Source organism: Formica exsecta, unplaced genomic scaffold, assembly GCF_003651465.1.
Source record: "Formica exsecta isolate Colony F162 unplaced genomic scaffold, ASM365146v1 scaffold122, whole genome shotgun sequence".
NCBI classification, from domain to species: Eukaryota; Metazoa; Arthropoda; class Insecta; order Hymenoptera; family Formicidae; genus Formica; species Formica exsecta.
In genome coordinates, this window is record NW_021848556.1 from 236263 (window position 1) to 260970 (window position 24708).

At 41.5% G+C, this 24708-nt stretch overlaps 1 protein-coding gene across 6 annotated transcripts in view; it reads right to left on the bottom strand.

Moving 5' to 3' along the window:
* The window catches only part of LOC115245614, a 170011-nt gene that overhangs the window by 18670 nt on the left and 126633 nt on the right, over positions 1-24708 (bottom strand). For 4 of the 6 annotated variants that reach the window (XM_029824028.1, XM_029824027.1, XM_029824029.1 and 1 more), the window contains 7 exons: positions 23353-23536; positions 18976-19102; positions 17190-18189; positions 15792-16984; positions 14313-14588; positions 6540-6874; positions 6106-6416 (listed from right to left, as the gene is read on the bottom strand). In XM_029824028.1, the coding sequence (XP_029679888.1) occupies positions 6106-6416; positions 6540-6874; positions 14313-14588; positions 15792-16984; positions 17190-18189; positions 18976-19102; positions 23353-23536 (3426 nt within the window). The remainder of the gene's footprint in view (positions 1-6105; positions 6417-6539; positions 6875-14312; positions 14589-15791; positions 16985-17189; positions 18190-18975; positions 19103-23352; positions 23537-24708) is intronic. The other 2 variants (XM_029824031.1, XM_029824030.1) reach the window with 1 other exon arrangement.

Consider the following 24708-nt stretch of genomic DNA (forward strand, 5'->3'; position numbering starts at 1 on the left):
AAAGAGTGTGTGCTGTACAAAATTAAGACGATTAATTCGCGTATTAATATGCGAAACTATTCATCGATCAATCATCGGCGATACACATTCTTCCTATTCGACATTCGCTGTTCGCGATCGGCGAATCTCGAACGAATTTATAATTGACAAGGGAAATCGGCTGACTTTAACGGTACGTTACTGAATCGGCAGCGGCTGGACCCTCGACTGGATCGAGTTTGCTTCCTTTAACGGCTCTCAAATCCACCTGCGGCCGTGAAAACTGAGAGCTCATAGTTCGCATGACTAACGGCACGTGCAGCGATCGCCGTGTCTCACGCGAGGTGAGGAGCAGAATTAATGGGACCTAGACGTGTTTAGCCTTCGACGGAAACGAAAACGACCTTGCCTCGTCTTTCCGAGAGATGCGATCGTCACGTTATGTCCAACAAGATTTTCGCCGCCATGCGAGGCGATAATATCCAAGAGAGATGAGTTTCGTTCTGGTTCTTGACAACTCTATTTTTAAATCGCGAATTTTTTCCGCATATTTTATATTTTCTCTTTTTTGTAATTTTATATTTAGAATTTAGAATTTTTGATAATTAAATTTATAATAATAATTTTTTTATTTGTATTTTATGATTTTTGTTCTGTATTTCTGTTTCAGAAATACATAATCATCGTTTGACTTGATTTCCGATCGCGATTATTAATTACCCCGGATACTAGCTAATACCGAATCGATGATGACGGAGTTCTAATTTAATAAACTCGACATAATCTCGGCGATAAAACCGGTATATATCGAGGCACGTTGTTTCGTAAATCATGCAGATTAGAGGCTCCCGACATTTGACGCGATTTGTCGGGCACTGAAAATGTTATATCAGTAATTTCAACTTGCAAGATTGAACGCGCTAAAAATATCACGCACAGGTAAATAATGATTTTTCTCGTTCTTATACAACGATTACGCTTCATATATTTTTCTGCTCCAGTTGCATGCAAAAGAAAAAAAAAAGAATATGAATAAAAAAATTCTGTCAAATGATTCCGTTGAAAAAGGAGAGAAAGAGAGACAAAAACTAATTAAAAAACACTCGAGTTTATTAAATTTATAAAAATTCCGATTTTGGAGCGCGTTTCGATTCAAAAGATTTCGTTAAATAATTGCAGAAAAGACGTATTTTCGGACGTTCAAAGTCATCATCGTCGTCATCGTTATCGTCGAGGTCGATGAATGCTCGACCGTGATACCGGTATTCGCTCGCCACCCGCGGGGTTGGTAGACGGGCCAGCAGACGGGAGTAACGATTGTGTGCCACCCACCATCACCACCACCCCTTCTTGACGAGAGGGATGCTCGCGCCCCCTCGGCCGCTCGTGCCCCCGCGTTTATCCACCAACATCCACCACCTACTAACCGATCGGAAAACATCCCCCTCTCGGATGGTCATTCCCCGCAACTACTGCGAAGGTGCTTGTGACATTTCATTAAAAAAATGGACCGCGTGACCGGAATCTGTGGGCTTCCTTATCCGAGGAAGTATCGATACGAAAAACGTTTCGAGCGCGTTAATCGGTTAATATATCTTGCAACGAAACTAGATTGTGACTCTAGAAAATCTCGATAATTATTTCAACAGTTATTCAAAGGATTTGAAAAAGAATAATGTTTTATCTTCGATCCTGATTTTTACGGAAATTATGATTTTTTTTTTTTACAGCTATCGTTTGATTCTAAACATCAAGAGAAAATTTTACCCTTTGCAGAAAAAAAAGTTCAATTTTCGAGAATTTAATTTAGATCCATCGAGTAAACGAATTTGAAAATTTGGGAAACAATAGGGTCACAGTGTCTTTTTTAATTGCACACTTCATAATGGTTAGTCCTTGCGATCGATATTCAACCCGTGTGTCATCTCCCTTAAATCGGATCTCCGTGTCCTTGACTGACGCGAGAATTCGCATAATATTATTCACCGAAGAGCCAGACGAATTTGCACGTTCTCTCTCTCTCTCGAATCACGCATTCAACACGCACACAAACTTCTGTCGAAACTTATCGGCTACGGTCATTCTCCTTGAAAATATGAGTGCCTCAATAATATCGAAATATCTTACAGGGAAAATTTAAATATTCTCGCAAAAGACTAGATTAATTAGTGTGAATAAAAAATTTAATTTTTTAACGTAATTCCGAAATTCTTTGCTCTTTTTGATTTTTATGAAATTGTGAAACAATTCGAAATTAATTTTCTTTCTCAGAAAACTGATAATAGTTTATACTCTTGTGATATAATGAGAGTGTAACGCTTTTATCATCTGTGAGAGACGATGCTTTATCACATAAATACTTCCGATTACCCGTTATCGATTTTGTCTTATCCAGATATAGTCGAATTGTTGTATTTATTCGATTCGTTTGCTCATCGCTTTCAATTCACACGAAAGATACTTTCTTGTCTAAACATACTTATTGAGCAAACATTTCGACGAGTCTTCACACGCGCAAAAAACAAAGGAGCTTGTTGAGAATAACTCTGTAGGAGGTATCGCCGAAAAAGACTCTGCGCGACACAATGTCGCGGATGCATTAAAATTAAATCGCCGTGTTATCGCCGACGGTTATTTATAGAGCGCGATGTCGATACGCGCCGCAAGGGAAAGGAGTCCGGTCGCATATCGCGTCGACGAGCACAAAGACGCGAATCCAAGAATTCCGCGTGTGAAATATAAAATCCGTTTAGAAATTTACCGAAAACTTACGCCGGCCATCTTGTCGCATTTTTAGAATTCGCGGGGGATCTCTTTTCCTTCTCAATCACAATACAATTTAAGAGGCATTATTGAGTAAGACTTAGATGGGAATTACATTACTGAGAAGTGTCTTTATAAATTAAGCAAAAATGAAAATAATTTCATTCTTTCTCTCTCTCGCAATTTTGTTACACGGTGCTTTCCTCCGACTTGCGCGCGAATCTAAAAATTTGACGAGGTTTATAGACGAGACGCGCGCGCAGGCGGCCGAAACGCGGAAACATTTGCGGATGAACCTACCTACGTCGGACGAATCAATAACGGGAACCCTCGGGTGTGAAGGAGGCACCTCGACGGTGGCGGCGGCAGCGGCGGCGGCGGCGGTGGCGGTGGACCCGCGCGCGGGGATGTCCCACGCACAATACGGCGTGCCCTCTGCGCGCGCCCTTCTCTCCCCTCCCCACCCCCTACCCCCTTGCCGCCAAAGGAAATCCAGTTTCGTCGCGGGCGCAGGTAGTCGCGGGACCCCCGAGTTTTCTTGCGCGGAGATTTCTGACGTTTATTTTTCTTATTACACATGCGAGCCGGTGGTCCGCACGCCGAAATAAGGATCAGCGGACCACGTCACATGACAGGCATTTATATGACGGAAAAACGTAATGTTGAGCGAACAAAAGCAGAGTTATCATCCTACAAGGTTTAGAACATTCATATATAAAAAATAATTATATGTTCACAACACTTACATATGAAATGTTCATTAATTTTCTAGAAGCGTAAGAATCTGATTTACTAACGAGTCTCGCTTGAAGAAAAACATATAGGAGAGGTGCCGGTTTATCAATTACGTCACTGGTCGGGGAAGACGAGCGCGGGACGACTCGCAACGTGTAACATGGCCGAGGCCTTGTCTCTCTCTCTTCCCCTCATCCTGCCGCCATGTCGTTTTAACCGCGCGGACGAGCTTTCAAGGTCGGTCACATTCAGCTGGAAAATCGCTCGACGAGACACCGCCAGACGGCACCACTCTACGGCGCTTGCGGAACACGTGGTGCGACGGAAATCGCGCTATTGTAGGGGAGAGGGAAGCAATAGTCTCACTTGTTGCGATAGATATTCCCTACAGTTCTGGGGACAAGGTATGTTCGGATCATAGACATAGTATATCTAGACCGAGTGATGAGGAGTGGGAGCCGATGTGCACGTAGAAAAGGACATACTCTGTTTCGTGTCCCTTGCGTTCTCTCTCGCTCGCACGGAGGGTGACGAAAGAGAGCGCTATGCTCTGTGCGAGCGAGAAAGAACGCAAGGGGCACGAAACAGAGTATGTCCTTTTCTACGTGTATCTTTACCCCCACTCCTTAAATAAAGGCAAACGCTCGGTCTAGATATACTATGTCTATGGTTCGGATTCTACGAGATACTGCAGGTACGTATGTTCTATAGAATCGATTTTCTATCTCTTTTACCCCATTCCTATTCAATTAATCATATCTAGAAACCCTCAAGTAATCATATCGAGAATTGGGGGAGGGCGAGATTGAGGAGAGTACGTTTCGAGATTCTCAGCTAAACTTACATTATCTTATGTCGATAATATTGATATTTTAAGATATAAGACTTTGTAGATTATAAAGTTATCAGCGATTCGTGAGAACCAGCGGTCGGTAACTATATTTTCTGTGAACGATGATTTAACTTTCATTTTGCATGTGTATAATGTTGAATATTTGGAAACATTCTACAAACACAATCCACGTGGCATCAAGTCAAGTATATCATTAATAGTAAAATTCCACACATAGCATTCCCCATTCTCCATTCCCCAGTCAGTAATTCAACTACATATTAGACATGCATTGTTTACTGCTACATTATGAGAAACCTCAAAGTGATTAATATATTATATTTCGTTTCTAATAAATTAAAAATATCATAAAGATTATATGTATGGAAAAAATTACTGCAGAAACATTACATGCGACAGATAATGGGACATATGTGATAGACATGTAAAAAAGTTATATATATTTAAAAATACCATAAGATAAAAAACTACGCATATACTTGGATCAACAAAAAATATTTAAATGATTTGATCATTTTTGTGATAAACATTAATCAAGACTAGAGAGTGAAATAGTAAATAGGGTGATCTTTTTGTGAAACGATCATTGTTAATGTTTTTTATGTAGGAAACATCGAGATATTAAATACAAAATATTGGGTCATCGACATAAACTTTCTCTACTTTTCTATAACTTTACTCTAGTAAGAAACTTAGAAGCAAACATTCCAAATTGTCAAAGAGATAGCATTAAATTGGTGGCACTCAAGTGCCACGAAAGGTCACACAAGATACAAGTCAGAAAACTCTTTCGCAGGTTACTTATCAAAGATTACGAGCTTTCAAATAGTCACATCTGTGGAAAACACGACATAAATGTGATTTGTTAGAGCGATAAAGACAATTGCTTAAAAATACTGACTGATTGTGCGATATATTTTTTTGTTTCTTTAGTTTAACTTTCTTTACTTAAACATTTTTGATACACGAATATATTTATCATTAAACAATTCCATCATTTTGTTTTACTATAAATGTGAGTGTAATTTTATATTTACATTCATTAATTATCTCGCGTTGAAATACATAAATATATTGATAAAACTATACAGCACACTATCATTTTTATTCTGTTAATTTTTTTTGGAATCTTCTCTTTACAAGTTTTAGAGTGATATTCTTTGAATAAAATCGCAAAATATGGACATATATATATAATAAGAAGTTATTAGAATTAATAGATTGTATTTTTTGTTTTTTAAAATGTTTTTAAATTTGAGTATGTGTACATGGTTTATTGTTGAGTGATATTCAAAGTATTTCCCTGAATTATTATAAAACTAACAGACGCATAATCTTATCACATATGTTGATCCAGAATTGTCACTTATCGCTTACAAAATCCTTCTTTCACGACAACGACACCCGAAATCATGTCCACATTTGCGTCCCAAACAACATTGCACGATTCCTCGACAGTGCTTTAAGTATGAATGCCAAGAAATAATTCTATATAGAAATTCTCAGATATAAGGATCTCATGACATCCATTCTTTTTCTCTTAACGCGGCCTGTTAAAAGTGCGTTTAGCTATTCGTAATAACACTATCGAGAAAGAAAAAAAGAACAGAGAAAGGAATCGTGAAATTTCACCTAGAACGCAAGCGGGGTCCAATGATTTCTCAGCCAGGGAGTCACCGGCGGCGATGTCGTGCTCTCCACGTCTGTGCCACGCGCATACATTCAAGGCGTGGTGCTTTCACTTTTTTCTAATAGCGCAAATCTCCGGCGCTTACCTTTCTTGATGAGCAAGCTAGTGACCCTCCGTAGCGCCTCGCGAGTGCTGGAGGCGGAGCTGTGCTTACTTTGGCCGAAGTATTTGTTGGGCGTGATGTTCGTCGGCAGGGTCAGCGGTTTCCTCTGGTCCCCGGTGCCGGGCAGCCGCGCGTCGTAGGCGTTATTGAGTCGCTCGAGATGTTCAATCGACGCCGGCCGCGGTTGATTCGCCTTTCTCGTGGGATACCATCCGCGATTCGGGCCCCCCGCCAACCGGAGTAGCTCGGTGCCGATTATGGCTTGCTCCAGGCCAGGATTGTTCCGCCGATAGCTAAAAATGACGTAATATGGATAACTTTTCAAAAAATATCTCTCTTAACCGCTCTGCAATTCGAATCGTCCTTTTCCCTCTCATCGCATGAGGAAGAGAACGAAATAACACATGGATACTCACCCGGTAGCCGTGGTGGGTGCGTACCAGCCGGGTTGTCGTCTCGACTGCGTCGGATTGCCGGCGTGCTGAGGTGTTCTAGGGATGTCGCTGCCTCTAGCGAACACCGGGGTCTCTGGCAGAGAGCACGACGTCTGCATCCCGGAACCGGTGCTGGTGACGACGCTGCCACCACCTCCACCTCCACTTCCGCCGCCGCCACCGCCGCCGCCGCCGCCGCCGCCGCTGCTACCTCCAGAGGAGCAGGCCTCCGCTGATGGCGAATGTCTCTTCGTGAACGGTCGCCGGCGGGAGGGTCCCGGTAAATCAGTAGGCAAAGTCCTTCGCTCCACGGGTACCTGGGACAAAAAGACGACTTGTTAATGAGGAAATGTATTAAACAAGAAGAGCTCCCAAGATTAATCTCAGAATTAAAATATGACGAAGAGAAAGATATTATCGAGCAAAATTATATTAAGGTCACAATTGCAATATTATCGCATGTCAAGAATAATTATTCCGTATCTAGAAGAGAAAGAACGATTTATCTTTTAATAAAACGATGTAATAACAATGCTAAATTAAATTAAAATTTTAATTTTCTTTACAAATGTGACATTAATAAATAGTAAGCGTTCTTCCTAAAGCAATAGAATTTTGTACGTGTTTCCGGTACAATGGAGATAATTCGGACATACAGATGATTGACGGATGCTGGTATCTGCACGTTTGAATTACGTGATGCAATGATAATCCCCGAATATTGTTCGAAAATGCTATTCGGGTCCATTTTCGCGTTTCAATATAAAACACCTTTGTCTATTACTGGTGTACTCCAGGAAAAGAGAGAAAGCGCGAAAAAAGGATTCTTCATAAGAATCCGCGCAATTCTACCACTGTGAGGCGAGGCAGATTATAATTATTGCGCCGTAAATCATTTTTATCGCACTCCATTCGAGCATCATCAGCGCGGTACTACGCTAGGAAAGCTTTGCCGCAACTTTTATTACGGCAATAATTATTAACCGAATGCGCCGCATTTCGCGAGCTTGTCGCGAGAAATTTTCCCTTCCAAAGAACGGCAATCCATTTAATGTAGAGATAATGCGTTTTTACACGTAATACGTATAAAATTAACGATATTTTGATCGACATTTGATTTGGATCGTTTTGAACGTATTAAAAATTAAACATTGATCGATGTGGATTTTAAATTTTTATCCAGGAAAAGTCGGCTCTTTGAATTAGAAAGAATCTCCACTATATCAAATTATTCGAGAAAGATATTATATATGTAAATAAGCTAAACAAGCGATTTTGATAAGCGTAGCAATTGGATAATTACGATGAAAATAAGAAGGAACTGTATTACAGTTGATCAGTCTTTTGTATCCGATTATCCCGGTGATCTCCCGCGCCAGGATTCTCCGCCTGTTGTTAGATTAAAATTACCATGGTCGACTTCATTCGGTGGAGCGAAAGCTCGTGGAAAGGAGAAAAAAGGGGACGCAAATATCCCTAATGAAAACTTTACGCAGTTCAGCCAAACTTCCTTCCGCTCTTTTCCCCGCTTACCCTCCTTACAGTTTCTCATCTACATCTTCTTCCCCCGGATTGCCCGGCTCTCTCTTCAGCCCCTTCGTAATCCCGACAAACTTCCCTCTCTTTGTCCGTTCGGTAATATGGTAGCGTTATTCTCTCGCTCGTCAGGACAAAGTCTCGACACTGACGGCGTATAAATTGCGCCTTCGTTTCTGCAACAACACGCTGTCGACATTTGTTTACATCCTGCCGCACAAATGGGGAGGAGGTATCGTCAATCCGGGAGAGAGGATACGATCCGCAATATGCGTGAGCAGAGTATTTCCCTTATCGCGTTACTATATATATTACATGTCACGCTATCATAACGTATCTCGCGGAAAACTCGGGGCGTATATTCTTCCTCGACAAGCATTTCCGACAGGTCGCAGACACATTTTAATTTTATTTACGTCAAATATGGAAGAAAATAGCGTATAATAAAGACGAGTAAACTTATTTCGGACATACATACTGACGGAATATTCTCTCCCTCCCTCTCTCTCTCTCTCTCATCTCCTTTCTACTATCTTTCCTCTAGCTTTCAAGACTTTTGCACAGAAAGATGCTGTAGACTTTGAAATTGGAAGAGGAAGACCTACCCTGTAGAAAGGAATAATTTATTCGCACAGATCTTTTTTTTTTAGTGCACACTCATCGCGCGTTCCAATTAAACGAGCGGAATATCTCGGGGCGCCTAAGGGGGTGTACAAACTTATTCATTCATTCCGTAAGATCGCGTCGAAAGACTAGACCTTCCTCGACACGAGAGTTTATTTTTATTCGTCGATTCCTATTGAAAGGAAGAACGGTAGGCCAGTTCGCGTAGTAAGTAAATGAATTCGGATCATTTACTCGCCTCGACGGAACTGTCGCTCGTCCTTTACCAATCAAGAGATTTTAAAATATCTCTCTCCCCCCTTCTTCGTTTCATTATTCGAATCGAAGGTAATTGCATTTCGCAACCGGACGGGAGAAACAAATCTGAATATAAAAGTAAGCAAGTCGGATGCCAATATTCTCTTGCTCTCTCTCTCTCTTTCTGAAAAACTTTCCGCGTTGCAATCTGTCCTTCGCGTCGTTTCTTTTCTCCTCTTCTGGCGAAGTTACTTGTCTGATTATTCGAAGTGACTCGTTGTAACAAAGTTTCGCTGAAGATGTGGAAACAAGTATCTTGTAACAAAGGTTCGATAGATCACGTCTTCTCTTGTGTAAAATTATCACATGCGGAGAAGAAGAGACGGATATTAATCTTTAAAGTAAAGAGACATATTTATCACATGGGTATATTAATTCTGTATGTGTAAGAGAGAACTTGATGGTGATATTTTATCACAGCGATGTAATATGATTTTTAACAATCTCGTTTATTTTCTTGATGAACACGCAAATGGAAGATAAAATACAATCCGCGAGTGTATAAGAGGGAAAGATTGTATTAAAATATCGATGAGATGTCGTATTATTTTCAAATTATTCGGAACTTATTTAGGATTTTAAATTCAGAGGATTCCGGAGAATCGTGCCTCAACGGCATAAATAAATAAACGGAGAAATCGCGTTGCCTCTCACAGAAGAGCAATCGTCTTCGTTCTCTCGAAATACGTCCTTCGATTCTCATAACGCGATTGAAGGGTGTACTCGATCGTAGGAATAAAACGAGACGAGAAGGGAGGGGAGAGATAAGACGACGAGAAGGACGAGTCAGTTTTCCTCCTTTCCTCTTTTCATCTTTTTCGAACGAGGATCCCTTTCAAGTTGCATAAGATATCCGCTTTCCTCCAATACACGACGGGATATAATGCAGAAATAATTTGACCTTGTCGATGAATCTATGCATAATCGATCTATCCGGATCGATCTCTTCAAAGTCAGATTGTGTGGTGATGTACGTTATATAGAGGGAACGCGAGAGAGAAAAATCTATATTTTCTCGTAACTTTTAAATTTTCCACATCGAACATGCTCATTGGATTTTCAGGAACCGAACTTTGAAACTTCGAAAGAAGATCTTACACTTTAATGGAATTATAAGTTATTATAGTTTTCAAACTTGGATCTCTCGAAAACTAAGCTGCGCGAGTTCAAATTCCATCCAAATAATTTAATTGAGATCAATGTAAAGAAATAGGGATCATCGTTCTCTTTCAATGGTTCAAATTTATCGCGGACAGAGAGGAGAGAATTTAAAGGGATAAACATAATCTCCGCCTACAAGGAACAGACTTTACGCCATAATTCGGGGACACCCTGTAGAGGCGCTTTGCGAAATGTATCTTGCGATATAGCTCGTGCGCAGGTTGAATTCTATCTACGGTGGGATTACAGGGATACATGATGTGACCCTCTCCCTCCTTGTCGATCTCCCCCTTCCTTTTTTACCCTCCTCCTCCACAAGTCCTCGGCATTGAGATCCTGTATTCGGAAGCTGTATCAGAGATCGGTTAGAACGCGCTCCCCCTGTTTGAGAGCTTTCATTTCAAGCTCCGTTCGATCGACGGTTTCAAGGACGGATCGTTGAAAAAATTGCCAATATTTGCGGCTACAATACGAACGAGCTTCGTATCGCTCTCGCCTCCGTTTTCTTCCCCCGCATTTTTTTTTTTCACGTCAAGCTTCCATCCCGATCCCTGGCCCCAGACAGGGGTGCATAATAGTAACGACTACCTACAAGGGATGGTGTGTCGTACAAATCTTTCCTTTCAATCGAGATCACACGCCGATAGATTTTTATTCTCATAACAAAATATAAATATAAATGCGTTATAGTTTTTTCAATAGAATCAGTGTATCATCATTGATAAGCAGTGGTTTCAGTTATAACCATAGCATTGCAAACAGACATCTCACTGATTGTGAGAAGAATCAATTAGTGGTGGCGGCTGATTTTTCAGTAATCAATGAAACTTAAGACGAAGGAGCAAAATGTGAGTGTTTTCATTGAAAATCAATCCCTTAAACTGAATCAATAAAAATGTCGTTGCTTTAATCAGATTCGGTTTAAGAGAGTACTTTCTTTCCGTTTTTATTTTTATTAAAATTTTTATATTGCAAGAGAAACAGCTCTATAGTTTCATCGTTCACTACTGAATCTCTAGTCCGGTGCAACTCGTGGGTTATTGCGCCGATAAAACGTCACTCCAACGATGAACGTCCGTCATTTCGATGATCGAGCACTCGACGGTCGGGCAGAAGAGCCTTTCGCAATGACGTATCGGGGAAACGAATGGAATATCGCGAGTATTCGGCAAATTCATTTTTCATAAATTCGAGATTCTTCATCAATTACACGAACATTCTTTAATTCCGTCGAGTTGATGATACTTGATAAATTGACCCTTCGTATCTTGCAATTATTACACAGCGATAAAATTCAATATTTTTAAATGTTTCGTATCTATACTGTAAAAAAATTCGAAATTTTTCATTTGTTTCCCCGCTTTTATTATTTTTTTTTTTTGTCATCGCGGGAATATTTCCTTTTCTTGTCTCTATTTTGAAACATATCGAGATCTGAATTTACAACAACATGTACAAATAGAAAAAAGAAGAAAGAAAACAAATAGATAGCATGCGAAATAACGTCGCGGTAAGGTTCGCGATAAAAATTGCAGGGCGGTCACAGGAACGAAAGAATTTTAAAAGTCACGGGCGAGAGAACGGAATAAATCTGTTTGAAATGTATTTAAAGTCAAAGGGCGGAAAACGCAAGTTGAGGGAGACAGGTTGATACGTCGTCGCGGGAATATTCCAGAAGAGATTCAACTATATCATTCTCTCGCGGTTGACGTGTACTTGAATACGTAACGAGTCTAAACGCGACGTTTGTACTTCGCGATTCGTTGATCTTACCTGAAGATGCACGACAAAACATGATTCTGTCCATAAATAACGCAAATAATTTTTTGAGCAAATTGAAACAAATTATTTAACTAATTGCAAATTCAAAGGACACGCAGCCGAGCTCGATTCTTATAAGATATTACAAAATATATACACAGTGAGATATTTAATTATTAAATTATTCGATATATAATTTTATCGTTTTATTTTTCAAATTAATTTTTAACTTTTAATTTTTTACTTTATAATTAATTTTTTTAATTTTAGAAATATTAGATCAGTACATTAGTTTCAGTATGTTAAGTATATACTTAGTAATTAAATATGTTTTTAGTAATTTAATATATTATATAGAAACTATATTAAATTAAGCAAAATTATAATTTTCTCTTCACGATATTTAATATTATAAAGAATAAAAAAATCAAATCTCAAAATCTTAGAATTCTAAAAAGAAACATCGATGTAAAGTTAAAATCAGAATTCGATTCTTATATTATTTTTGCACGCGTACAACTCGTGGTGATTGTTCGATTAGTCTGATTCAAGAATTACCAGTTTTTAAAGTATCTAAAGTATTTCAATTAACGAAAGACCAGTTAAAAACTAAACGAAAACTAAAGAGTCCGAGCATGTCTGGATTAATCCCGACAATTCCGGGATACGTTCTGTATCGAGCAAATCTGCACGTGTCCCCTTTGAAAAAACGATGCACCCCGACGTATGCTTCGCGTCACGCTCGCCGTTACTTTTCATTATGCACAATGTGCATAGAGAAAGAGACGTGGACATTTTATTTATCGCAGGGACACGCGCGCGCCCGGGTCTCTACTCATTCACCGACGTCCCTTTCTCGCTCTGTCCCTTTCTCCTCCGCTGCTCCCGGGCCATCCCGCCCTTTTATCCTCTCGCAGCCTCCCAGCCGGTCCACCGGACGAGACAATACGCGCGCGACACACACAACGACGGAAAGAACAACTCTGTGCCTCTCTCTCTCTTTACGTTTTTATTCCTCGTGTACCTTTTTTCCAAGGACCGTCTGCTGCGGGAGGGTACGCGATATCTCGCCGGGGGGATCTCATTGTCTCTCTCGACGTACATTATATCTATATAAAGTCAAGGCGTTGGCGTGCGTAATGACCCGTGTATCATTATCGATAAATAATCCAACCGCGGACACATACGACCGCGATGATCGATATTAATCATCGTGATGATCAATATTAATCATTGTCGTCTCTTCGGTAAATTCCACGATATTTTATATTATTCAAGTCTACTCGGAATATCGAATTCGATACATCGACATCGAGCATCTATTTATACCACGAACATTCGAGATCGAATTTTCATACTCGCGTCAAAGTTTCGCGATGTACATGCGCCTGCAGAATGAATCTGTGTATACCGCGAACATTTTTACGGCGCGATGTCTTTCCGTGTCATCGATTCGCAGTCCTGAACGCAGTTTATGCCGAATGTTGCACTTAACATGGAGATATTCCTCCGGTATACAATGAGAGTACATCGTACTATTTTATTACGGTAATACGAGAAATTGGCACATCGCCAGCTTGTTTATTGCGTTCTCTATTTCTCTCTCTCTTTCCTTGCCCCTTGCTTCTTTCATCTCTACGTTTATTCACGGTGGAAACTATTCCCAGTGCTCTCGGAGCTCTGTGGCTTTTTTTCTCTCGAAAACCGAGTCCTCTCGACAGCACTTATTAGTGTTTTTATATATCGCGTCATAAAAATTATGCGTTTATAAATATTTTCTATTATAAAGTAAACGGTTTTCATTAAAGATATTAATATTAAAGTCTATATTTTTCTATATATGTATACAGGATATTTTGAAACTATCGAATATCCTTTTAATAGTTGATTCTCTGGTTAATTTGAAAACGATTTTTCCTAAGCGAGAATGTCGAGGTATCAATAATTTTTGAGTTAGAAACTCAAGATTGAAAGGAAAGAGAAAGGATGATGATTGGAAATTAAACTTTGTGGAGTTAAAAGGCTAACGAAACTATATTCTTAAGTTAATTTCAGGTGGAGTTTACTTTGATAGAATTTTAAGTTTACAATTAGTTACGAACACAATGGAAGAGAATGGAAGAGAATGGAAGAAATTAGAAATCTGTAAAAATTAATGATCTCCCTTACATTTCGCTAAGAAAATATCGATTCCAAATTGGTTAGAGAATCTGCTATTAAAAATACATCGGATAGTTTTGGTTTAATACAAATTATAAATTAAATAAGTTATATTTATGAAAGAAATTTTATATATGTATAAGGCATATTAGAAATATTAAGGGACATCAAAGTGAAAAAAACTCGATAGTTGTTGAATATTTTTAATCAATTCACCTCTCGTCTGGAATTACTGGTAGTCGGTGTGCGTCTCCCCCTGGCGTAGCCGGCATCCATGGACCTGGTGTTCAAGGAAGCCTGCTCCTTCGGGTCGATGACCGGCGGGACACGATGAGGCGGCACCCTCGGCCTGTATTCTATGGTCCGGTTGTGACTCTTGGACTTGGGCGGTGTCATCATGGCACCTTGGCCGATGTCCGAACAGCTCTCCTCGTCGGCTTCTTCGACGGGCGAGGGTGGTAACGGCGGAAACTCCATCACTTCGACACTCACCTGCCGAGATAATAACGCGGTTGAAATTTCTTTTTTGACATGGGAATGGACCGATTTATTCAAATGACTCGAGCTGAGAATTCAGCATCTAAGCATCCTTGATTTCTGATGAGTTTCGCGATCTTTAGCCGTCAACTTCGCGATAAAGAATTTGAAAGATTAATTATTCGAAACGATATAATCAAATGGCTAATATATCACGCATCGTAAGCGATAGATGAAATATAATATCACTACGATAAATAATATCGCGCATTGATGTTGTCAACGAACCCTCCGATGTGTGATGGATATTTTCAGAGATTGACACGAAAAGCTTCGAGCTAAAGAGCCTGCAAATGCAAATTTCCAATTGAAACTAGCTTGACCCAGAACCAGTTAATCGATGAAGGACTCTCGTGATAATGCGTATGAATAGCCATTCAGCTGGATGATTGTTCAACGAGTTCGTTGAATATTTTCATCAACTCGTGCATTGGATCAACGAGGATAATTCACAGCTAAACGATTCATGGCAAGCGCATGCTTACTCTCGAGGGATATTTTTAGCGGATCAAAGATTATCTGTCATTCTTTACATTTTTAATCGAAATGGGAATACCTCGGGGAATCGCGATTCATCTACTTGCGCTCGAAATTATCAATTACAGCCGTTACATAAGTAATTAGTTTAAATTTTTCAGAATTGAACAAGCTAAGCAAGATTACGCCACTAAACATATTGTGTACAATATAAATTCTCTGAAAATTTACATTTTTGACATTTTTTTATGCGATAAAAAATGAATCTTTTACCGAAGCCAATTATATGCGAGAATCAGTAAAAACGGATTCGCGTGCGAGAAAAGGAAGGATCCGATCTCTTAGTTACTTCTGCGTTTCATGACGAGAAATATGGTATCGTTGCGCGGCATCGATAATAGAATCCTATATTACAGAGCTACGCTCAATTTATATGTATATGGGGCGCTCCGGTCTCAGCTGCTCGACGCCTCTGCTATCGCGGCGTATGCCGTATATATTTCCTGCCTTGCATTTTTCATGTAGATCCAGCTTAATAGCCCCTCGTCGGAAGGGTGGAGTCTTTATTTCCGTTTCGTCTGTCTCTCTTCGCGTTTTGATCGAAATATTCTAATATTCTAATACGCAGTGACGCGAAACCAGCAGAATTCTCTTCTGACCTAACGCGAGCCATCTACGTACCTGGAACTCCGGATTCTTCGAGTCCTCCAGGATGGCGTCGATCACGTTCTCGATCTGCTTCTGATCGTTCTTGTGGCTCTCGATGCCATTCTGGCGCAGCCGTCTGCCGGACGAATAAACTACATCGGCAACGCCGTTCAATTTTTTCCGGTCGGCAAAGTCCGCGTCCGAGCTAGCCTTGGACGTCTCCGAGTCGGAACTGTACTGCTGTTGCTGCTGCTGCTTGCTGCGGGACCTGCCGTCGAAAGGACTGCCGTCGACCGTTACGGGTTTCCGGCCGTCGTGCGTTATCGGCAGCTCATTCTCGAAGCTGTTGCGCTTCGAGCTGTTCTGCCTCAGATCGCCGTTTCGCCAGCGCTTGCTCTCGCTATACGACTCGCTGTTCTTCACGTTCTCGATCTCCTTGATCGCATCGCTCACCTTTTCCAGCTGCCGACGGTTCTCTTTGAGCGCCTTCTTCACGATCTGATCTTCGATCAACAGATTCACCGGAATCTTGGAGACCAATCGCTCTTCGCTTACCGCAGCCCCGAGTTTCTTCTTCGTCGTCTGCGATTCGCCAGGGTTCGCCGACGAGTTGCCGGTGTCCAGGTTAGGTGCCGTCGGTACGACGTTGCAATCTCTCGATCTATCCAGACGCGATACATCTATTCGATCTTCGTCGAGCGGCGATGGCGGTAGTCGCGGTAGCTCGATGTTGTCACGCTCCTTATCCTTGTCGGAGATATCGGACGTTTCTTCCTCCTCCACGGTAATTTCCAGTTGGGCTCGATTGTTGGGATCGTTGTTGATCGCCGGCATCGACACGACCCGGATGAGATCCGGCGGTGGCACCGATGCCGCAAATTCCGGCGGCGGTTCGTCTAGGCCCTCGAGCTTGCCCTCCTTCAGCAGGCTCTTGATGTTGTCGAAAGTGCTCGAGTATCGCTTCACGTCCGACAGTCGGCTTTCCTCACCGTTCTCGAAGGACAGACTCTTGGTCTTGGTCGGTGTTTTCGGTAGAACCTTGCGCTCCTTCTTGCGGCCGCGTCTTATGACATATGTGCCGTTCTTCGTGAGTTCCTGCGGTCGTATCTGATCAAGATCGTTCGTGGACGAATCCGAGTACGGCGAAATCAGATCATCGTCGGTCGTCGATAGCCGTGGATCCTGCCAATCGTCGAAGTCGCGCAGCTTCGACGCAGAACCTACGCCTGCAATAAGTTCAATTTTAGTATTTATATTCTATCGTTATTTATGTTTCTCGCAATAGATTTAATTGTTTAATTGTAAAAATCTTATTGAATCTAATCTTCACAATAAATTTCTTCCAAAAACCAAAAGTTCTAACAATATATTTAATTTTGAATAGAATATTGTTTTTTCTCGAGGTAAAAGAAGCGAGCGAGGGGCACTTACTCGAGACGTCGCTGCTCTTTCGTCGTCTCCTACCGACAACCTTAGTGCTACCGGGCGCGTACAGGGGATCATCCTCCAGGGACACCTCCCACGCGATGGAGTGTCTCTTGCTGATGGGCGGCGGTGGCGGCAGTAGCTCTTCCAGAGAGTCGTCGGAGAAGCGCTCCTCCTCGGACTGCGTCCTGAAATCGGCCGAGTTGCGGGCGGAGAAGTCCGAGTTACGGGTGGAGAACAGGTCGGAGTAGTGCTCCTCGGAACAACGATCGGACGTTGGCGCGGAGAAACGTTCGCACGAGTCCGCGCGCGAGTAGGAGACGAAGTCGAGATTCCGTATGGAAAACGGGTCGGAGGTTGGCACGGACACGTGATCGTTGGAGCTCGCGCTCGCCACCGCTATCGAGAAGTCCGAGTGGAAGCGCTCGTTGGACGTGGAGTTGGCGCGCGAGAAGTCGGACGAGTCGCAGTTGGCGCGCATCGAGAAACGTTCGACGCTGACCGAGCTCGAGCGCGGTATCGACGACCGGCTCTCGGACTCGGAATTCCTCGAGAACCGGCCCTCGCTCGAGTCCGAGTCGTTGCGACTCCGGCGCTGCGCCGCCGACGACGACGCGTCCTTCGCGTCCGAGCCCCTGTTCATCAGCAAACGGTCCTCCACGCTGCTCGACTTCATGATCTCGTGATTCTGCTGACGTTGCTGCGACGAGTACTTTCTCAGCGGATGGGACGTCGCGCGATCTCCCCTCTCGGGACTGTCCCTCTCGTGCTGCTGACGGTTGCCCACGGACGTATCGTCCAGACATTCCTCCGAGGAGCGGCGGCGCACCTCGCGGTGCTTCTCCACTGCGCTTGGATTTGTCCTCGGTGGGATCCAGTTGAAGGACACTTTGCCGTCGTATGGCAAACTGGCGAACTTACTGGGCGGACTAGGCAGTTGGGTCAGTCGCAGCGACTCCACGGTCCCGTTCTCCCAGCCGTAGGGCCGCTGATGACGGGTCTTGGGCTGTCAGAATTCATTGGGAATTTAGAATTTTAGAAGATAGAACGTCCCGAAAACGGCTCCAATTCTTTTGATCTTTCGTCAAGAAACGATTCGATCGATCTTTCCTCGCGTTTCCTTGGAGCGTTTAATATTAAATATTTCCATAATTAACTTTCAATTAAAATTCTGTTAAAAAAAGTACGTTGAAAAATTTGAGCGAAGAATAAGGATTTATTATTTATTCGAAAAAGATGGTCATTTACCATCTGCATAATTGCTGAGAAAAGCGGTTACAGACTTTCTTTATCAATCTTTAACAAAGGAATTCATTGAAATAACAATGAGAGAGATTTCGTTATTTCAAAGATATATAAATCTCTCTCTTATATCTTTACAATCGACGCTTTGATATTTTATCGCAACAATTTCAACTTGCTCCAAAGAAACGCGGAAAATCCCACTGTATATCACGATTTGCTCGTTGGAAGTTCACCGAGATTTCTCTCATCGCTCATTCTGTCCCGAAAATACATCTCGCGACGGAATCACGCGAGAGAATTCTCCATCGTTCGTAGAGATCGGCCAAAATCGGGCGCGATGCAGTGCGGGAGTTTCGATTTTACGCAGTCGGCATCGTAAATCGGCATCGTTACGACGATGCTCCGACGAGAAAGTCGCCAGATTACGAGCGTCCGGGCGCCGATCCGCGGAATACGTACGCATTTCGAGCCGCATCGCCGTAAATAAACCAAGTTATCGGCGACGATTAAAGAGAAAGGGTGAAAGAGAAAGAAAGATGGTACTCACGAGGGTAGTTTGCGTGGTAACGGCGTTTCCATGCCGCATGCCATCCTCCACCATCCACTGTTGCCGGCCGTTATTTCGCCGCTCCGGGCCCACGACGTTTCTCTTGGACGAGTTTCCCGGGGAAACCCTGGCCGACAAACGAGACGAAAATGGACTAAAGATGCAGTATTGTATCGAATCTCTAGCTATGCGCGCGATTCTCGTAAAACTATCCGTACGTAATTTAAATTAAATATAATATAATTTTATTAAAACGAACACGGCGTTATTTAGAGTCAGACGATCCCTCGATATGTGTATCTAATATCGAGTACCGGGGGATGAGAATCGCCGGAAATCCGCGGCGAAGATTATCGATGTGTTGTTTCCTCGATGCCTGCGACTTTAACGAACCCACTTGTTTTATGGTAACTAAAGAAGCCCTCTCTCAATGACAAGACTTTGCGGAGTTTGCGATGTTTTCGTATTGATACGGGAATGCCAAACGTTTGCAAAACTTGCATGACAATACATCATCAGGAAGAGTGTGTGGCTGCGCGAAGAGGGTAAAGTTTTTTTATTCTATTAAGCTTCTTCTTTCGGCATATTTCCAAAGTTACCAAGTTGTCGAAGGCGAACGCATAAATTCAGACAATCTTCGCGGTCAATAACGGAGTCGATGGAAAGAATAACGGAATAAATTTAATCAAGATTTGTCTTTACTCGGCTAATCAATCAATCTTTTTGCATCTTTTTTTCAGCGAGAATCAAGATTATCGTCAAATTCTGACATTCGTTGGATAACATAAATGCATAAAAAATAGGACTGAAAGATTATGCGATTTTTTAAATAGATTATGTATAGATAAACTAGCTTTCGCGATTTAAATTAAGAAAAATGAATTAATAAATTTGCAGAACTTAATAAAATGATTTTGTGTACAAGAATAAAAATATAAAATATTTAAAAAAGAATAGCGTTGTGTTTCTTGTTAAAAAAAAAAAAAATTCAATTTATAAAAAATATTAAATATAAAATTCTTTCGTACAAAAATATTTTAATTAATATTATAGATAGATATCGATCTGAACTCAAATTATGTAAGATTTTAATATATAATCGAACAGACTAAAATATTAAACTTATTCATTTAATATTTATCTTAATTCATTATATCGCAGTCGAGGTAAAATTCAAGCAAATCGGCTTGTAAGGTAGATCAAAATACATTTTTAACACATGATTTGACGCGATATGGATGAAGGGGCGAGCCGAGCGATTTATGCGGGAAGCGTCTCAATCGTAGGTTGCCAACCGTACAACAAGACAAGAAAAGAGCAAACGACGACGATGCTGAAGAGCGAATCAGATCGATTGACGCTCGACTTCCGTTTGGTCGGCTCGTTTCCAGTCGATAAACGTCGCGTCGCCTTCCTGGCAAAGGCGCCGAGGAAAATGATGCCCCACGTGGAAACGCGATCCCCGCCGTGTTATTTAACGTATGCAGTCAATCGTGCGCAACATGATACTCGCGATTCGATTGCACCCTCTTGCGAAACACGTCATTCTCAAGCTAAACTATTCCCGAAGAATTTTCATTAAATTTATCAAAGGCGTATAAATCTGATGGAGGAGTGTGTTTCTCCCGTTGCGATAATTAACATAAATCTTCACTAATTTACAAACAGCGGCGATACGATGGCGATTGCGCGATAAGTGGAACAATAATTTATTTATAAAAAAAAAGAAGAGTAATAATATCGTGAGAGAAAATATTTGCTGTGGAAAATTCGAGTATTTTCCGTCGCGGATACAAAAAGAAAAAAAAAAATGAAAAGAACGGAAGCCTCCTTCGTGCAAAATAAGTTTACCGTTGAGACTTTACTTTATAGAGGACTTACTTACTGCAAGAAAGAAGTCGTGCTGATTTTCTTGCGTTGACGACGAGGACGAGGAAGAGAGAGAAACGTTTTCTTTTGTCGGAATGACGAGCGTTCTCTACGGAGAGGAGAGTCTGCATTTCGAGAGGACGGCGAAGCTCGAATGCACTTCTCGCAGACGTTCCTCTCCCGCGATAGAACGGGTAATAGGCATGAAACGCGGTGATTAGGATCGACAGGTACAACGAGGACGCCGTCGCCGTCTACGGCTTAAGGACCCTGCGCGTCTAACAAGAACAACTCGTGGCTTCGAAAGTCAACCGTAGATCGGAGAAACTGCGAATATTCTACAGGCAATATTCTGCGTTACAATCTCTACATGAATCAAGAATTCGACAAAGGCTGATAATGTAGCTTATATCGAACTTCTTTGTGCACCAATCCTATTTTTAGAAATTCTTGAGAATCCCTGAGATTTTCTAAATTTTTCCAAAGAATAAATGTTTTGCATTAAATTAATTAATATATTGTAATGAATAGACTAAAGTTTAAATATAATAATAGAAGTCGAGAGCAAGAACATTCTTTTCAGTCGACTCCGCTTTAAGGAGCAATCGTCAGCGATTGCCAGCGAGTGCAGGTGTGTTTTATCGATGCAGCCCGGTGGAAAACGATGAGAAACCGGCTGCGCTTGCTCATTTACGGCAAGGCAAGTGGCTGGAAAATTTTCGCAACGCTCAGAAGTGGGTCTTCTAGGTACGCGATCGAGAAGTCCGCGTCGATGAAATCGACGCGGTAGTTTTCCGGAGGAACGAGTGCCTGCAAAAGGGAAAACCGCGTGAAGTGCAACGAGCTTCGTCGTCGTCGCTTCCGGTGCACTTTGTGCCGCCGAGAAGAATGCAATCGCGAGTTATGCGAAAGTGGTGCGAATGTATGGGGGAGGAAATGTAAAAGGAAACGGAATTTAACTTCGGTCATCGAACGATTGCGAGAGGAGGAACAATCTTGTTTGAAATAATGCGCCGAACAAAGTTGGGACGAAGGGACGACGATGATTGTACTCGGAATGGCGTTTGTTCCTGATGAAACGAAGTTACGTCCGGAACTAAAATCGAAGGTAAAAGTTTGAGAGGTTGAACGCGCGATGGAAAAGGCGGAACTCGCCTTTTCGTTACGGAAACGGAAGTCCGTTTTTTCTCGTCCTTGAAACGCGTGAAGGGGACTCGCAGGTCCGAAGAGAACACCGAAAGAAATTTAAATGAACGCGGATCCTCCTTCCTTCGAGAAGAAAACTCCATGAATTATCGCTGCTCGTTACGTGAGCGAAATTATCTATAGCTTCTCGATAAAGAGCGATCCTTATTCCGGGTGCGATTTCGCTCATCTAAGAGTATCTCAAATTTGTAAACGCAATTTATAAATTTTTATTTTACTTTAGAACGTCGCGTTGACATGCAATTTTAATGACAGATCCCGAGTCGAAATTTTCCTCCTATGTTCAATCTCAATTTTCTCACGTTTATAGATTCTCGAAACTTTCGATAGATTTAATTTATATAGGAAATGAGATCCTACTTTGTATCTCAAATAACAAACCAATACTTTCTTACTTACAACTGGAGGTTCAAAAAAGAAGCTTTCGGTAAAATTATAAATTAAACAGTTTCACACAAAAGAAGGCCGTTAATTAAATTGTGCTTAAAATATCAAAGTAGATGTTTGATTGAAAATTGAGATCGAAGTAGGAGAAAAATATCGACTCGAGATTTTCATTAAATGTCTTGGAAATTACATTCCGGATAAAGTTTTCAAGAAAATAAAATTGAACGACTTGAACCTAATTAAACTGTAAGATCTTTTTATTCATTATTATCTGAGACTGTCTGCGCATTCAGTAGTCTACTTTAACCGTCGCAGACGAATTCGGTAACGTGAATCGAGAATCAAATGAAATTCTATGGCAAGAATCTTGTGTACGTCTATTGACAGACGAGATACACCAGGTCAAGTGTATGAAAACGTGCGACTCCGATGGCGAAACCGATCCATCGACACTCGACTTTCGACTGATTTGTTTCCAGCCGATAAACGACGAAACGGAGGTCTCTCGTCGGCCTTTTGAATGAAGAAATATGTTCCTCGAGGCGATACTTTTATTGAGGAAACCGCTATATATTTCAATTAAATATCGTCATTTTAAATTTATTTTAACATTAAATTTTTATATTAAGTTTTCTGAGAAATAAATAAATTTAAATAACCAATTAAAATAAATAAAAAAAAGTTTAAAGTTTAAGTAAACAATTAAAAGATTTTAGGTGGATTATCTATGGTTTTTAACGATTTAATTTATATAATAGCCACAAAATTGTGACATAATAATGCATTTTGAAAATTCTATTTAGCGTAAAAGAAAAAACTACGGAGAAATGTAAAATCGCTCTCTTTCTTAAGCTTGAAAGAGTTATTTTTCTTTGAAAACTGTCCAAATTCCGGTGCTTTGTGAAAGGTACTTACATTGGCAGGAGAGTCGAGATGATACGTTCGGCCTCTTCCGGGGGTGGCGGAAATTCCTGTGTCGAGGAGACGCCCGCGAAATCCTGTGGCTCCGGACAGTCCGGGACCGGGCGTAATGCTACCAATGCCATCTTCGCCTTTCGACCGTTCATGCTCATGTAACCGTCGTCCTCGGATTGGTGTCCTGCCGGCCAAAGTTTCACGATTACGATGAGTTTCTTGGAAGGAGCCGATCCGAGACGTCGGAACGACTTAATCCACCGAACGTCCACAGCTTATCCTAAACGTCGACGACTATTTCTATTACGACTCTTTTCAAACAGTTCCCGAAGGGAGGAGGAATTGCATTACCTTCGTTCGACGCTTTGCGATCCTGGAAATACTTGTACATGCTGCGTAAACGTTACCGCGCGATAAAGTATCACGCACGTGTATGGGGTGATATTTCAAAAACTTTTTTAAAAGCGCTTCGAAAATTGATCGCTTTAACGTTTTGCATCGAGTCGCAATATCCCAGATTTGTGCGATATTTTTATTCTTCCGAAAGAATCGGTCGCGTTGATGACAAATAAAATTCCATCAAAAAAATTCTGTTTTTCCATTTTATCGCGATAAAGCGCGCGAGGATGCGAATTTTTCCTGAAGAATCTCTCGTTAATCAACCGCGATCGCTCGCAAGGGTGTACAGCAGAGATGCCAATAGAATGTCGATTTACATTTTCGGTGAACCGTATATGAGACAGGCCTGCTGGTTTCTTCTCTCCATCCCGGAAAATGTTACGTGCTTTCACGCCGATTTTCCGCGAATTGAATGGCAGACCGCCAACTCGGCGGGTTTATGTTATACGTCCGCAGGAGCGTTTCTCGATGGTAATAAAGAGAAAATATGCACCCTTCGAAAGCCGAGAGAGAACGACGGCTGAATCGAAGATTCGAACGAACCACTGTCCGATAACTGTGCGCGTCCGACGATAATCTTTCTCTCGTTGCTCGCGAAATGCGTTTTATATTACACCTCACAACTATTTATATACTTATTTTGCCTTGCGTTTAAAAGCGTCGCTCGATTTTCACAATCTCGGAATTATTTTCAAAATCCCACGGATAAATGCTGATTCAACGATTTATTTTAATCATTTGTATATATAGAAAATGCAAATATAATTCTTAACCGTATTATATAAAAGATTATAAATAATCCAAGCGGATATGCGTGAATTTCATAATCAGATTAATTTCTTTTTTTTTTCTGTACATTGCTCTAACATAGGATCGAGCCTTAGAAACGAGTCCACCGTGCAAGTTTGTTCCCGGTTCAACATGCACGGGGAAGAGCAAGAAAGTTAAATATCTTAG